Source organism: Equus przewalskii, chromosome 3, assembly GCF_037783145.1.
Source record: "Equus przewalskii isolate Varuska chromosome 3, EquPr2, whole genome shotgun sequence".
Taxonomy (NCBI): domain Eukaryota; kingdom Metazoa; phylum Chordata; class Mammalia; order Perissodactyla; family Equidae; genus Equus; species Equus przewalskii.
This window is the reverse complement of record NC_091833.1, coordinates 33,932,848-33,945,693: the sequence shown is the minus strand read 5'-3', so window position 1 is coordinate 33,945,693 and position 12,846 is coordinate 33,932,848. Positions and strand designations below refer to the sequence as shown.

The following is a 12,846-nucleotide window of genomic DNA, read 5'->3' as shown; positions in this document are numbered from 1 at the left end:
ATTTTTAATTTCAAAGAACTCTTGTTCACTGACAATTCTTTTTTCGTAGCATCCTCTTCTTGGCCCTGCTTTCCTCTGTTAGTTCACTGGAATATTAGTGATAGTTTTTCAGTTGGTAAAACAGTTTTCTTCTTCATGCATGGTCTGTGCTTTGTTCTCTGACTCCTTTGTCTTCAGCGCTCCTCAGAGGTCCAGTGAGAGATCTGGCAGCCCTGGCTGCCTGCTCCCTGGGGGCTGTGGCAGGAGCAGTGAGCAGGGGCCTCTGGCTGGGCTGATCCTGTGCAGAGTGAAGAAAAGCCTGCTCCACATGCTCCAGAGGATGATGCTGTGTGGACAGACCAAGTGTTGAGAACTGAGTTGAAAAGCGAGTCAGAGGGATTAGACTCTGAGTGTGAAGAAATCCTAAGTATATATCTGTTTTGTTATGTTTTGCTTTTCGTGTTTGCTTAAGATATGTTAAAATCTGTCTCCATAAGGCTAAGTAGCTCTTGAGTAAGTATAAGTGATAGGAAATACTCTGTGTAGTTTGATTGGCAACGTTTTTTCTTGGTGGTATGTAAAATAACAGGATAGCTTACCAAATTGATGCTGTCTTAGATTTGACAGGATCCGTGTCTCTCTAGCATGTGGCATGATGTGGGCTGTTCTCTGGTGTCCACGCCCCTCCTGGGGCCTGTCCCCTCCTCTGGTGCAGGGGCCAGGTGGGCAGGCAAGACGGAGCGTGAGCGTGAGACAGACCCACGTCACGTGCAGAGCCTGGGGCGGCTGTGTGGCCTGTCAGCCAGCCTTCTGTCGGCGCAGGTTGAACTGATGTCTCCCTCTGGAAGTGAGAGAGAATTGTATTGGGAGCAGACGGCCTGGAGGAGTGGCGCCTGTTTACAGGATGTGCTCGCTGGGGAAGCAGACTGTCCCCTTCAGCATAAGGTGGTCTGACTATGCTGCACCACCGCCTGGGCCTTGGGTTTCATCTCAGTCGGGTTAGGATGCACGCACGCGACGTGCATGTGGAAGCACAGAGAGAAAGGATTCAGACGAGAGGCAGGTTTTTATCATGGTGTAGGAATTGGAAAACAGAAATTTCCCGTGCATGTTTACTTTGAAAGATGCAAGATGTCAACAGTGCTTTGGGTCAAGCATGCAATGACTGGGAAGTTTCCACCTTGAATCCTAGGTGTTACTCCTGTTTTATGTGGGTAGCAGCTTGCTCCTCCCGAAACTTCTTTTCAGCGTTAAAAGATTTGATTACTTCAAACAGAAAGACAGTTTTGGTATTTTCATTTTGTGTTGGTAGATTTTGGATGGCCAGGCACGTTCATTCAGAGAGTGCCAATGCTTGCCTTGTCAGTGCTTTCTGGTAGGCGGTGGGAATTCAGAAAGCAGAGGGGTCCTTTTCCTCGTAAGCTTGTATTTATGGGTCTATGGTGAAACCAACACCTCACTAATTGTTATGTGCTGTGACGACTCCTGAAACAGGAAGGGACTTGTGTGAATTTCGACAGAGACGGCCAGCCCTTCCAGGCCCAGTGGGCCATTTCCCAGAAGATAGGGTGGGTGGGGAGCAGGAGTTTTGATATTTCCAAGCTCTATTTGCTCAAAATCGGTATAAATGCAATGCTTTCTTTTTGGTAATAAAATACGTTGGGTCGTTTTATTCTCTGACTGGAAACCCTCCAGCCATGTCTTCTGGGTTTTAGGGGGAGTGCCTGTTTGGTGATTTAACCCTTCTTGCTCTGGCCCCTGCCTCCCCCTCCTCTCAAACTGTCCCCTCTGCCCGTGTCCCTCCTTTAGCGGACCGCTCACCCGCCTTCCCGATTCTGCTCTGGCTTGTCTCAGTGCAGAAGAGCCGTCTGATATGCATGAGCGTGTCCCTTCCTCCCCTCATGTTCGCCCGGCACCTTAGACAGCAAACGTTGTGAGGAAGAACGGCGCCCCCAGAGAGCAGACGGTCCGTCCCAGGAGACTGACAGGGTGGAAGGAATGAAATAAAACTATCCACTTCCGTGCGTGCAGGCAGGGAAGAACAGGTGTGTGGTCAGGTCTTGGCCTGCAGGCCTCATAGAACTTCTCCAGAAGCCCTTTCCGGTGTTGTCCCCGGCTTCTTCCTGCTTGCTCCCATAAAGACTTTCTCTGCTGTTCTGGTGCTGACGGCCCTGGCCCTGTGGCAGGGGGCTCCTCCTGTGCCACCCCCAGTTCTGTCAGCTTCCTGAGGCCAGGGACCTTGTCTCATTTTGACAGTGTATTCACAGCACCCAGCACATAAGGAGCACTTCCTGTTTGGGTGAAGGGGCTGACTTCTCGTAACTTCTAGATTCTGCCTCCACAGTCACGTGGATGACCCCCGAGGAGGAGGTCCACTCGAGGAGGGTGTACACTGCCAGACACAAGCAGTCATAATTGTCAGTGGCTTTCTAGAACTTTGAGGAGCAAGCCTTAGACTCCATGCTGGAGTAATTTAGTGATATTGGAATAATTGCACAAATCAGAAAGTTAAGCTTTAATAGACTTGAGTTATGTGAATGTTCTTTCTCTAACAGGTCAAGGGATGTGTAAATGCTCCATTCACAAGGTGCACAGTACACTAGGGCTCGTTGTTCCAGCGAAGAACACCTGGACAAGTGTGTTGTGAATTAAGTATGTGGTGGTGTCTGTTTTTAAGGTTTGTTTGTTTATTTGTTTTTAAGGTCTTGTGGTCTGATTCTTCAATAACATCAGTAACCAAATCTTCCTCTGAAGTGACTGAATTTATTTCAAAGGTAAGGTGATTAAGGGCTCTTACAAAAATCAAAAGGACCTCCTTCCCCAGTGGTTGGTGACACTGCAGAGTGACTTCAGTGGCTCGCTACCTTCAGTTGGCAGAGTGAGCGCGGTGCCAGGAACTCGTGCCTTTCTGCAGCGAGCCCCAAGGGCTGCTCCTCGCGGGGCGTGTGGCCACAAACACACGGTCCTCCACGCCACGGTCTGTGCTGCTTCCGGTTGTTGAGAAGGAGATGAGGCAGAAAGATCCAGCTGCCCAGATGGCTGAGGGCATTTGGTTTGGTTTGGTTCCAGAGGCTGAGGGAGAGGGGCACACAGGAGGCGCAGTGGGCGGAAACTTCACCAGTTCCACCTTTATCTGTTTTACGTATTAGATTTTCTGGTTCATTCTTAAATTGATTCAACAAATATCATTTGAACAAAAGGTTGCACTAAGTAAATACCTCTTTACCTACATATACACCTGTCCATCCATACATATGTACATGCCAGCATGTTTAATCCATGCTTAAGTCCACTGGCCTGGGCCACGGCAGTGACCCACTGTCCAAGCAAAGCGCTGCCTCCTGATCCTCCCCTCTGTTTATGGAACAGCATGTCTGAAGTGTCTCCCTTTTTCATTATAAAATCGAGGACGTGATCCTGTAGGAAGAACTCCGGGTGACGGTCCTGTTCCGAGGCTTGGGCAGGAGTTTGATTGTGTCTGTCCTTGGCCCCTCAGGCGTTGAAGAGCACCACTGTGCCATGCTGTGTGGGATGCACAGCATCCCCTGCAACACTCACAGTCAATTCCCTCTCCTTTGTGCCTGGCCTCGCGTTTTGTAAGGAAGCAGTTTCTCTGGACTCCACTGTTGCTGGCGGGAACTCTGACCTTGTGTTGGTCTTTTCTCTGCGTGTTTACAGTGGCTGATACTAACCTGGCTTTGGGTTCTCTGACCTTCCTGGATATCTGGTTTGCTGTCTTTCATTAATTTTGGAAAATTCTTGTCCATTTTCTCTTCAAATACTTCTTCTGCCCCAACTGACTCTCTCTCCTCCTGGGGCGTCAGGTATGTGTCCTTGGACCTGTGGCATTGTCCACAGCTCTTGGATGCTCATTTTGTTTTCTTGCTCCTTCACTCTGCGTTTCAGTTTGGATAATTTCTGTTTTCACGTTTCCTGATGTTTCTCCTCAGCTCTGCTTGGGCTGCTGATGAGCCTGTTGAATTTGCTGAATTCTTCTTCTCTGGTACCATGGTTTTTTGTTTTTCTTAGCTTTTCCATTTAACATGTCTTTTAAAAAAATTTCCATCTCTCTTCTGGAATTTCCCATTTGTTTATGCATGTTGTCCCCCCCCCCCCCTTTTTTTAACCAAGTCCTTTAGTATGTTAGTCTGGGTTATTTTAAAGTCCTTTTCTGAGAGTTCCAACATCTGAGTTATTTCTGAGTCTGGTTCTGTTGATTATCTTCACAACAGTTTTTTATTCCCTCTACTTTTTTTGTATGTCTTGCAATTTTGATTGAATATTAGACATCATGTTTAGGAAATAGAGAGACTGAGGGAACAGGATGTGTGCCTGGAACTGGGCATGCTGCTCCTCCTGTCGGACCACAAGGGGGTCCTTGAGTTGATGTGGTCAGGAGTTGCGCAGGGTTTGGGTTTGCTGTTGCCGGGGTTACCTTTGCACAGGCTTCAGATGCCTCCCGTGGAGGGCTGCTGGGAGCTAGAGCCTCGAGTGGGGCCTGGAGTGTCAGAAGGTTCTTCTCAGTGGTCTTGCTTCACTCGCAGCTTTCAGCAGTCCTTGTGTGCCTCTGGCATGGAGGGGTCTCCCTACTCTGTTGACCCCTCACCCCCCGGGGTAGACTGCTGTTACTTGTTGCCTGTGGATAGACTTGTAGTGGGGATGGGGGGGGGGGTCCTCTGCCCTCCTGGTCCAGCCTCAGTCTCAGGCACAGGGCCTTTGGGAGGGGCTTTCTCAGCATCCCTGCCCCTCCCTTCCCCAGCAGCAGGATCCTCAGCCCAGAATGGCTTCTTGCCCCTTCTCCAGGGCCAGAGGGGTTTTGCTTTTGCCTCCCCTAGAAGCAGGGCAGCTTTGTCTGTGGCCTGCTACCAGGAGGACTTCCTACCCCGCCCAGAGGCTGGAAAGTATTGCTTCTGCCTCATCCCAGACACTTGCAGTCTGTGCTTGGGCTCTGGGAGCAGGAGCAATCTTGTCCCTTTCCCAGCAGCTTAAAGGGTTTGTTGCCTTGGATTGAGAGAAGGCTCCAGGGAAAGGCACAGGGTGTCCTGCCTGCCCCTAAGGGCAGTGACCCACATGTGTGCCGCCTGTGGAGGCTCTCTCCAGTCTCCTGCCTGTGGAAGAGAGCTGGAGAATGAGGCACACTCCCTTTGAGTCTGGGGCTCCTGGGTGACTGATGTCTGGCCCACACCCAGCGTGTGGGGTGTTGTCCGTCTTAGCCCATCTCTTCTACCTGCTTGTATGGCGGCCACCTGTTCCTCGCACTCTGCCACAGCTGAGACAGTTCATGTGTCCTGTCTCTCCTCAGAGGGGCAGGTCCCTCTTGAAATTCAGTTCATATGGTGGCCTTGCAACTCAGCTCTCTGCTGGACTCAAGAAAAGGTACAATTGTGTGGATTATCAAGCCTTTTCTTGATGTTATGGTGGGGGCGCGATGTTCTTTTGTGACTTTCTACATCCTGAGTGGATGCAGAACCCCACGTAGCTAAGAGGACGGTATATTGTATCAGACCAGCAGATGTCACCATCTAGTGCCTGCCTAGCATTTTCTTAAATGGTGAATGGTTATGTAGAGTGAATTTGACATGCTCCCGGTGCCTCTTCTTCTCTTTTAGTTATCTCAGCTGTACCCAGAAGAAAATTTGGAGAAATTCATTCCTTGCTTAGCTGGCCCAGATTCGTTTTACGTAGAGCGAAACCACATGGATCTGGAAGCGGACCTGAGGTAATGTTCTTTACCCCGCAAGGGCCTGGGGGCAGCCCCACTGGTGGCCCTGCAGTGACTGGTGGCCGTCTGCAGTGTGGGCAGGGCCGGGCGGGGCCGGACGTGAGCTGCCTGGTCATCCAAGGAGCTCTTGAGTTCCCACGCTGCTCTGGATGGTTCGGGCCTCTACTTTGCTTCTAGGGCTTCTCCTCCTGACGAAGGATCTGGTGAATCTTAATAACCTAGGTTTGATTTTGAGAATCTGAGTAAAGGAATTTCAAAGCATATGCCACCGTTTTTGGCAGTCTTATGAAATAAAATCTGATTACTGTTTCTGTCATGTAGTTGGAAGCTGAGCCTGTTCCAGGATGAAACTAGGGCCTAAGGGCAAGTCTCCTCCGCCACTGTCTCTGCGCCCTTGGCCATGTCCTGTCACACTGGTCTGTAGGGTGCAGGAGGCAGGCCTGCTGCCTGGGCTCTGGGACTGTGAGCGGACGGCCGTCTTGGCACCTGAGACCTCGTTGCAGCACAGTGGCTGCCAGTCCTGGGTGATTGTGAGGGTGCTGACTGCATTCATATTGCAGCTCACTGCCTGTATGATGGGCCCGGAAAGTCTTGATTCATGTGGTGTCAACAAGGGGAAGGGACATGGGGACACTGGATCATAACAAGAATTAGATGGAATCAGAGCAGAAAGAACACAGCTCAAGGTCCTTCTGTTTACTTTTTTCTCTAATATCTATTTCTCTTAATTGAAAATTAAAATTTCTCTACCAATTAGTGTTTGGTAATACCATTTTGATGCTGATAAAACCACTTTGTTTAATTTTTAGGTATTTGGCTTCATTACCTTCTCACGTATTAAAAAATGACCATGTTAAGAAATTTTTCAGCACTTCATCTCCCACCCAACAGCTTCAAAGTCCAAGTGAGTTTGTAAAATGTGATTAAGTAAGAATCAAAACATTTTTTTTGTCTGTAAATTTTATGATATTTATTGTAACTTACAGGTCCTGGCAACCCTGCCCTTTCTAAAGTTGGTACCGTCATGGGAGTGTCTGGAAGGTGAGACGTTACCCTGTGAGCAGCGCATTTCAAATCGGCATGTACACAGGCTCCTCTTGATTGTGTAAATAATTGTTTCTAGAGATAAGTCATTCTCGATCTCAGTCTGGAGAGGAATTAGAGATAATCCAATTTATGGTGTCTCCAAAAAAGAAAAGTGGTTCTCTGAGCCACTGGAATTGAAATACCCAATTAAATCTCCTTATTGCAAATGCCAGTTTCTGGGCCTCGCACATTCCAGGGCACTGGAATTTCTGAGAATCTTTCTTTTTACAAGCTCCCACCACAAGGGGCCAGAGTTGCTGCTCTTGAGGTCCTCTGTCACCGTGAGGACCTGCAGAGATTGTATGGTGGTGCTCAGGTGACAAACAGGCCACCTGTCTGGACTGACAGCAGACATGAAAAGGGCTGACCTCACAGAGTGTACACACCCACACAAGTCAGATGATGAGGTCTTCGAAAGTGTGGGCTTTCTTCTGCACCCTCTGGTACGCGTCAGCACGTAGTAGACGTCTGATGTGGTTTTGCAGTTTAGGGAGGAGGGGGCAAGGACAGAAGGTAGAATGCTTTTTTGCTCCTTCCAGCCTTCAAGGATTTACTTTTCAAAAAAGATTAATTTGAATATTACAGATTTGGGAGTCAGTTTTAATTTATGATTAGCAGTATCATCCTGTGATAGAAGTAACAAGGAAAGTAGGCAGCTCAGCCACAGTTCTGGTGGCGATACACACACATGTACACACACATATGTGTACACACATATATATGTGCACACAGATAGATACGCACACTCTCCAGCACCAAGAGATCCAGGCACATCCGTGCACACGTCCACATTAACTTCGGGGGGGGCAGTGGCAGAAGAGGCTCTGATTGGCAGTGGGCGTGGCCTTGGCCGCAGTGCAGGGGTAGAGGCCAGCCCTGGCAGAGCTGCAGCAGTGGTCTTCTGCAGAGGCTGTGGTCTTTTGAAAACCCCGTCTGCTGTCTGTCCCCACAGGCCTGTGTGCGGAGTGGCTGGCATCCCGTCCTCTCAGAGCAGCGCCCAGCATCACATGCAGCACGCGGCCAGCGCGGCCGCCTTGCCCCACTGCTCCCACACTGGGGGCACAGGCTCGGCACTGGCCTACCGGACCCAGATGGACACCTCGCCTGCCATCTTAATGCCTTCCAGTCTGCAGACCCCTCAGACCCAGGAGCAGAATGGAATTTTAGATTGGCTTAGGAAGCTGCGTTTGCACAAGTACTACCCTGTCTTTAAACAGCTCACCATGGAGAAGGTATGTTGCTTCCTGAGCCGGTGTAAAGAATTGGCTTGTTTTCTGAGGAACCTGTCTCCTAACCTCGCTCCTAGAGGAACGGAGCTGGGTTTCTGAACTAGATGTGACGTGGGAGCCCCAGTGCCTGGGATTGAAGGCCTCCTGCGGCATGCCCTGAGCCCTGCACGAATGCTGGAGGCGGGCAGTGGCATTGACGTGGAAGGCTTCCTGCAGCTGCAGGAGAACTGGGACAGGATTGCGTGTAAACAGCTTTTTTAGATAGTGTGGGGTCTCTGCAAATTAAATCCTCTCTGCAGCGTGAAGGACATTATGTCTCCAGCAGCCCTGCACTAGGTAGTGACAGTGACCTCTGGTGCCCAGGCCCCTGTTTCTTAAATGTCCGTCAGTGCAGCCTGTGCGCCTCCTGGCACTCAGTTCAGGAAGGCTGGCTTTACAAGCGGCCTAAATACTTTGGTCCAAGTAGGCGGCTCTCTGACGATCTGGCTTGATGAAAGGTCATATGGCTAAAGGAATAGATGAATTTGATGTCATTCGAGCAGTTCTACCTAGAAATTATTTTTTATAATAGACAGTTTTGATGAGGAGCATTTTTTCATTGTTAAAAAAGTTCTGAAATGTCTTAAGTCTCGTGTCACTGATAAAACTAAATTAGACCTTAGAACTCTGAGCTCCCCCTGCTGGATAAAATGACTTGATGACGTTTATCTGTGTAAAAATTTCATTTATCCGAAAATCTGCAATTGAACCTAGAAATCAAGCTTTTACTACATAATAAAAAACAAATTTTAAGTATATTTGTAATACTCTCAGTTTAGGATTCATAAATCTTAAAAACAACAGATTTGACTAACCTTGGTCATGATCGGTTTGGAAGGTTTTACTCTCCTGTCTGAGGTGAAATGGCTGAGGTCAGCAGTCACGTGTGGACCGTCGTAAGAACCAGGCTGTGGTTTGCCGGCTAATGTGAGGCGGGCTAGGGTGCGGGTAGCCTTTCAGCTCGGACGGCGTCTGCTTTCCTGGATCACTTGCTACCTGACAGAGCTGCTCTTGCCCCTAGAGAGATGGAGCTATTGAGAAAGGAAAGTCGGCAGAGGACTGTCGTGGTGTCTTTGGGAGGAAAAATGGCTTGATGGGAGGGGGCCCGGGGACACTCCCACACATCGCCTCTCTAGCAGTGGAAACTGGGAGACATTTTCTTGAGTCACCTGCACGAGTGGCATGGACCTTCCAGGTGGCCCGTCTTCAAGCTGTGACTGAGGCACCAGGGCCGAAGGCTCAGGCCCACCCACAGCCTGGGACCCTCAGATGCAAAATGAACGTCTCACATTTTGAACTATGGCCGCGAAATCATTTAGCAAGTAAATGTTTTAGTGTTCTCAAGGCTTTTATTATCTAGTTATCTGTTGACATATCCTAGGGGTGGAATGTTTATTAAATTAAACTCCAGGTTCGTTTTCAGAATTCTAATTAATTCTCGACAACTTTGTAATTTGTTTCTCCTATGGAAGTTTCTGAGCCTTACTGAAGAAGACCTAAATAAATTTGAATCCCTCACCATGGGAGCAAAGAAAAAACTGAAGACTCAACTGGAGCTGGAGAAGTAAGTGTGAAATAGCTGTGAAACGTGTGTCGTTATAGTTTCTAACATGCTGGACACATGCTAGGACTTGGAGTTTCGTTAAATCTCAGTGATTGGGTTACTTCTGGCTGCTTGCCAAACCTTAATTAATGCTTTTAAAATTCTACACAAGTGGCTTTGGTTGCTAGGAAGGGCCCTTTATAGTGCATCTGACAAGTCGGGGGTTCTTTTCCACCCTGGAGGGTATTTTGATGGGAATCGCCCTCGGGTGGAATCCGTGCGCTTAAGCAGGGTTCCGTCAGCCGTTACAAGGCTCTTCAGCAGAAGAACGGAACGCTTACTTGTTCGCCTGCTTTCTTACTGCACAGGGAGAAGTCAGAGAAACGGTGCCTGAACCCCTCAGCCCCAGCCCCGGTCACCAGCAGTGGAGTGGCCCGCGTCCCCCCCACCAGCCACGTGGGGCCCGTGCAGGCTGTGAGAGGCAGCCACGCTGCAGGTGGGTGAGGGCTGGCTCCGTCTTGAGGAGTAGCTCATGGCGGTAATTAGACCGCAGATCGCGCCCTTTGCCATTTACATTCTTCAGTATTGACAGTTACTTCTCCGTATTTTAGCTTTTATTATCTCTCCATAGGAAAATGGCAGGGACATTTGGCTTAGAAGCGGGAGACTGCTGACTCACCTGAAGTAGTTTGGGCAAAAGAATTAGATCTAGAAACTACTTTGGGGAAAGAGTAAGGAGTCCACAAAACAGATGAGCATCTCTCTCTTCCCCAAGATCAGGGCAGAGAGGTCGTGGTCAGGTCGTGGCCCGGCAGGTCCACCTTGACTTCTCCGTCATGCTGACTGCCAGCCCTCCTGCTCTCGGGGCCCTGAAGTCTCCGTGATCTGATTGTTCAGCTCCCATCCTCTCCCTCTCCCTGCCTTCCCCCTCTGCTCAGAGAAAGGCTGAGGACACCTGGAACAGCTCCTCTGTTGTTTTCTTTATACAGCAGAAGTATCATGAGTCACAGGAAACCAGGGAGAGAATAATGCCAGTGTGGCTTTTAAGTGGTTATTTGATTAAAAAGGTCGTCTGCCCCTCGGCCTCGTAAAACGGGGCGCCTCGGTGTTTGGGGGTGATTACTTGTGTAGCACTGCGGTGGTTCGGGAGCGCCTTTCTCCTCTCCTCCGGTGTTTGAGTTAGAGAGGCCTCAGAGCGTCTGGCTGAGCATTGTGGGGGCGTCTGCTACGTCACTAGCTGTGGAACCTTGGGCATTTTAGAGCTGCTTAGAGTCTCCGAGCCCTGACTGAATGTGGAAATAATAGTGCCTGCCTCCTTGGGCTTGATGTAAATAAAGAAACCGGTGCGGTAGATGTGCACGAAGCTAGGTGAGGGGGACGCAGGAGACACTAGCTGGCACGACTCCTGTCGGCACCCTGCGGTGCGTCGGCTTGGGCGCCACCTTCAGACTGTCACCTGTCCCTTCTCTGCAGCGCTGCGGGTGGAAGTGGAGCAGCCCTCTCACCAGCCGGCCCGGGAAGGCAGCTCCTCGGAGTGCTCCAGCTCCTCCCCAAGCCCGATGGGGGTGCAGGCCCGGGAGGAGAGCTCAGACAGCGCTGAGGAGAACGACAGACGTAAGGACGCCCGGCGTGGCGTGCGCTGTGCTGCCGCTGCCCCAGCCTGTGAAGCCATGGTGACCACTGTGTTTCCATCCCTAGGTGTGGAGATCCACTTGGAGGGCTCCGACAAGGAGAAGCCCGTGATGCTCCTCAATCATTTCACTTCAAGTTCCGCCAGACCCACGGCCCAGGTTCTCCCTGTGCAGAACGAGGCAGGCTCCAACCCGGCAGGCCACCACCCCTTGCCTCCGCAGATGATGACCGCAGCCTCGCACATCGCACCCATCCGAATGCTGAATTCTGTGCACAAATCGGAAAGGGGCGGCGCGGACATGAAGCTCCTCTCGTCCTCTATGCACTCGCTGCTGTCTCTGGAAGAAAGGAGTAAAGTCTCCGGACCAAGAAGCGGCATCAAAGTGGACAAGAGCTTTGGCAGCGCCATGATGGACGTGCTACCTGCGGCCGCCGCCCCGCAGCCCATGCAGGTCCTCTCTGGACTTGCCGAGAGCAGCTCTGTGTCACCCACCGTCTCCTTTGGTCCCCGCGCCAAAGTCGTCCACGCATCCGCGCTGGACAGGGTGATGAAGCCGGCCCCACAGCCGGCCCTGGTGGTAGAGACGAGCACGGCAGCTGCGGGGACATCGAGCACCGTCTTCCACGTGGCACGGCCACCCATCAAACTTCTGGTGTCGTCATCTGTCCCTGCGGATTCTGCCATTTCTGGGCAAACTTCCTGTTCTAATAACGTGCAAATAAGTGTGCCCCCTGCAATAATAAACCCCCGGACTGCTCTGTACACAGCCAACACCAAAGCTGCCTTCTCTGCGATGAGCAGTGTGCCCGTGGGCCCCCTGCAGGGCAGCTTCTGTGCAAACAGCAACACTGCCTCCTCCAGTAGCCACCCTTCCACCTCCTTTGCGAACATGGCCACTGTGCCCAGCTGCCCGGCCCCCAGCTCCAGCCCTGCGCTCTCCTCGGTCCCTGAAAGCAGTTTCTACAGCAGCAGCGGCGGCGGCGGCTCCCCTGGCAACATTCCTGCCTCCGCTCAGAACCACCACCACCACCACCACCATCAGCAGCAGCCGGCGCCCCAGCAGCCCGCGCCCGGCCCGCCGCCCGGCTGCGTCGTGTGCACGTCATGCGGCTGCAGCGGGAGCTGCGGCTCGAGCGGCCTGACCGTCAGCTACGCCAACTATTTCCAGCACCCGTTCTCGGGGCCGTCCGTCTTCCCCTTCCCCTTCCTGCCCTTCAGCCCCGTGTGCGGCAGCGGCTACGTGGGCGCCCAGCAGTACGGCAGCGGCGCCTTCCCAGTTGTGCACTCGCCCTACAGCGGCAGCGTGCCGCCCGAGCCCGTGCTGGGCGGCCAGTCCACGTTCGCCGTCCCGCCCATGCAGAACTTCATGGCCGGGGCGGCGGGTGTGTACCAGGCCCAGGGCTTGGTGGGCAGTAGCAACGGTTCCAGTCACAAAAAGAGTGGGAATCTCTCCTGTTACAACTGTGGGGCCACCGGTCACCGCGCTCAGGACTGCAAGCAGCCGTCCATGGACTTCAATCGGCAAGGTAAAGGCAGGCGGCGGCCGGCTGGGCCCCGGGGGCGGCCTGGGCTGCGCTGGCTAGCCGTGCGGCGCTGCCCCCACGGAGAGGTGCAG

At 51.7% G+C, this 12,846-nt stretch overlaps 1 protein-coding gene across 2 annotated transcripts in view; it reads left to right on the top strand.

The window, feature by feature from the left end:
* The window catches only part of ZCCHC14 (zinc finger CCHC-type containing 14), a 66,239-nt gene that overhangs the window by 48,444 nt on the left and 4,949 nt on the right, over positions 1 to 12,846 (top strand). The window contains exons 4-12 of one of the 2 annotated variants that reach the window (XM_070612456.1): positions 2,682 to 2,753; positions 5,589 to 5,698; positions 6,511 to 6,605; positions 6,688 to 6,742; positions 7,740 to 8,019; positions 9,528 to 9,619; positions 9,967 to 10,094; positions 11,072 to 11,212; positions 11,297 to 12,757. In XM_070612456.1, the coding sequence (XP_070468557.1) occupies positions 2,682 to 2,753; positions 5,589 to 5,698; positions 6,511 to 6,605; positions 6,688 to 6,742; positions 7,740 to 8,019; positions 9,528 to 9,619; positions 9,967 to 10,094; positions 11,072 to 11,212; positions 11,297 to 12,757 (2,434 nt within the window). The remainder of the gene's footprint in view (positions 1 to 2,681; positions 2,754 to 5,588; positions 5,699 to 6,510; positions 6,606 to 6,687; positions 6,743 to 7,739; positions 8,020 to 9,527; positions 9,620 to 9,966; positions 10,095 to 11,071; positions 11,213 to 11,296; positions 12,758 to 12,846) is intronic. The other variant, XM_070612458.1, reaches the window with a different exon arrangement.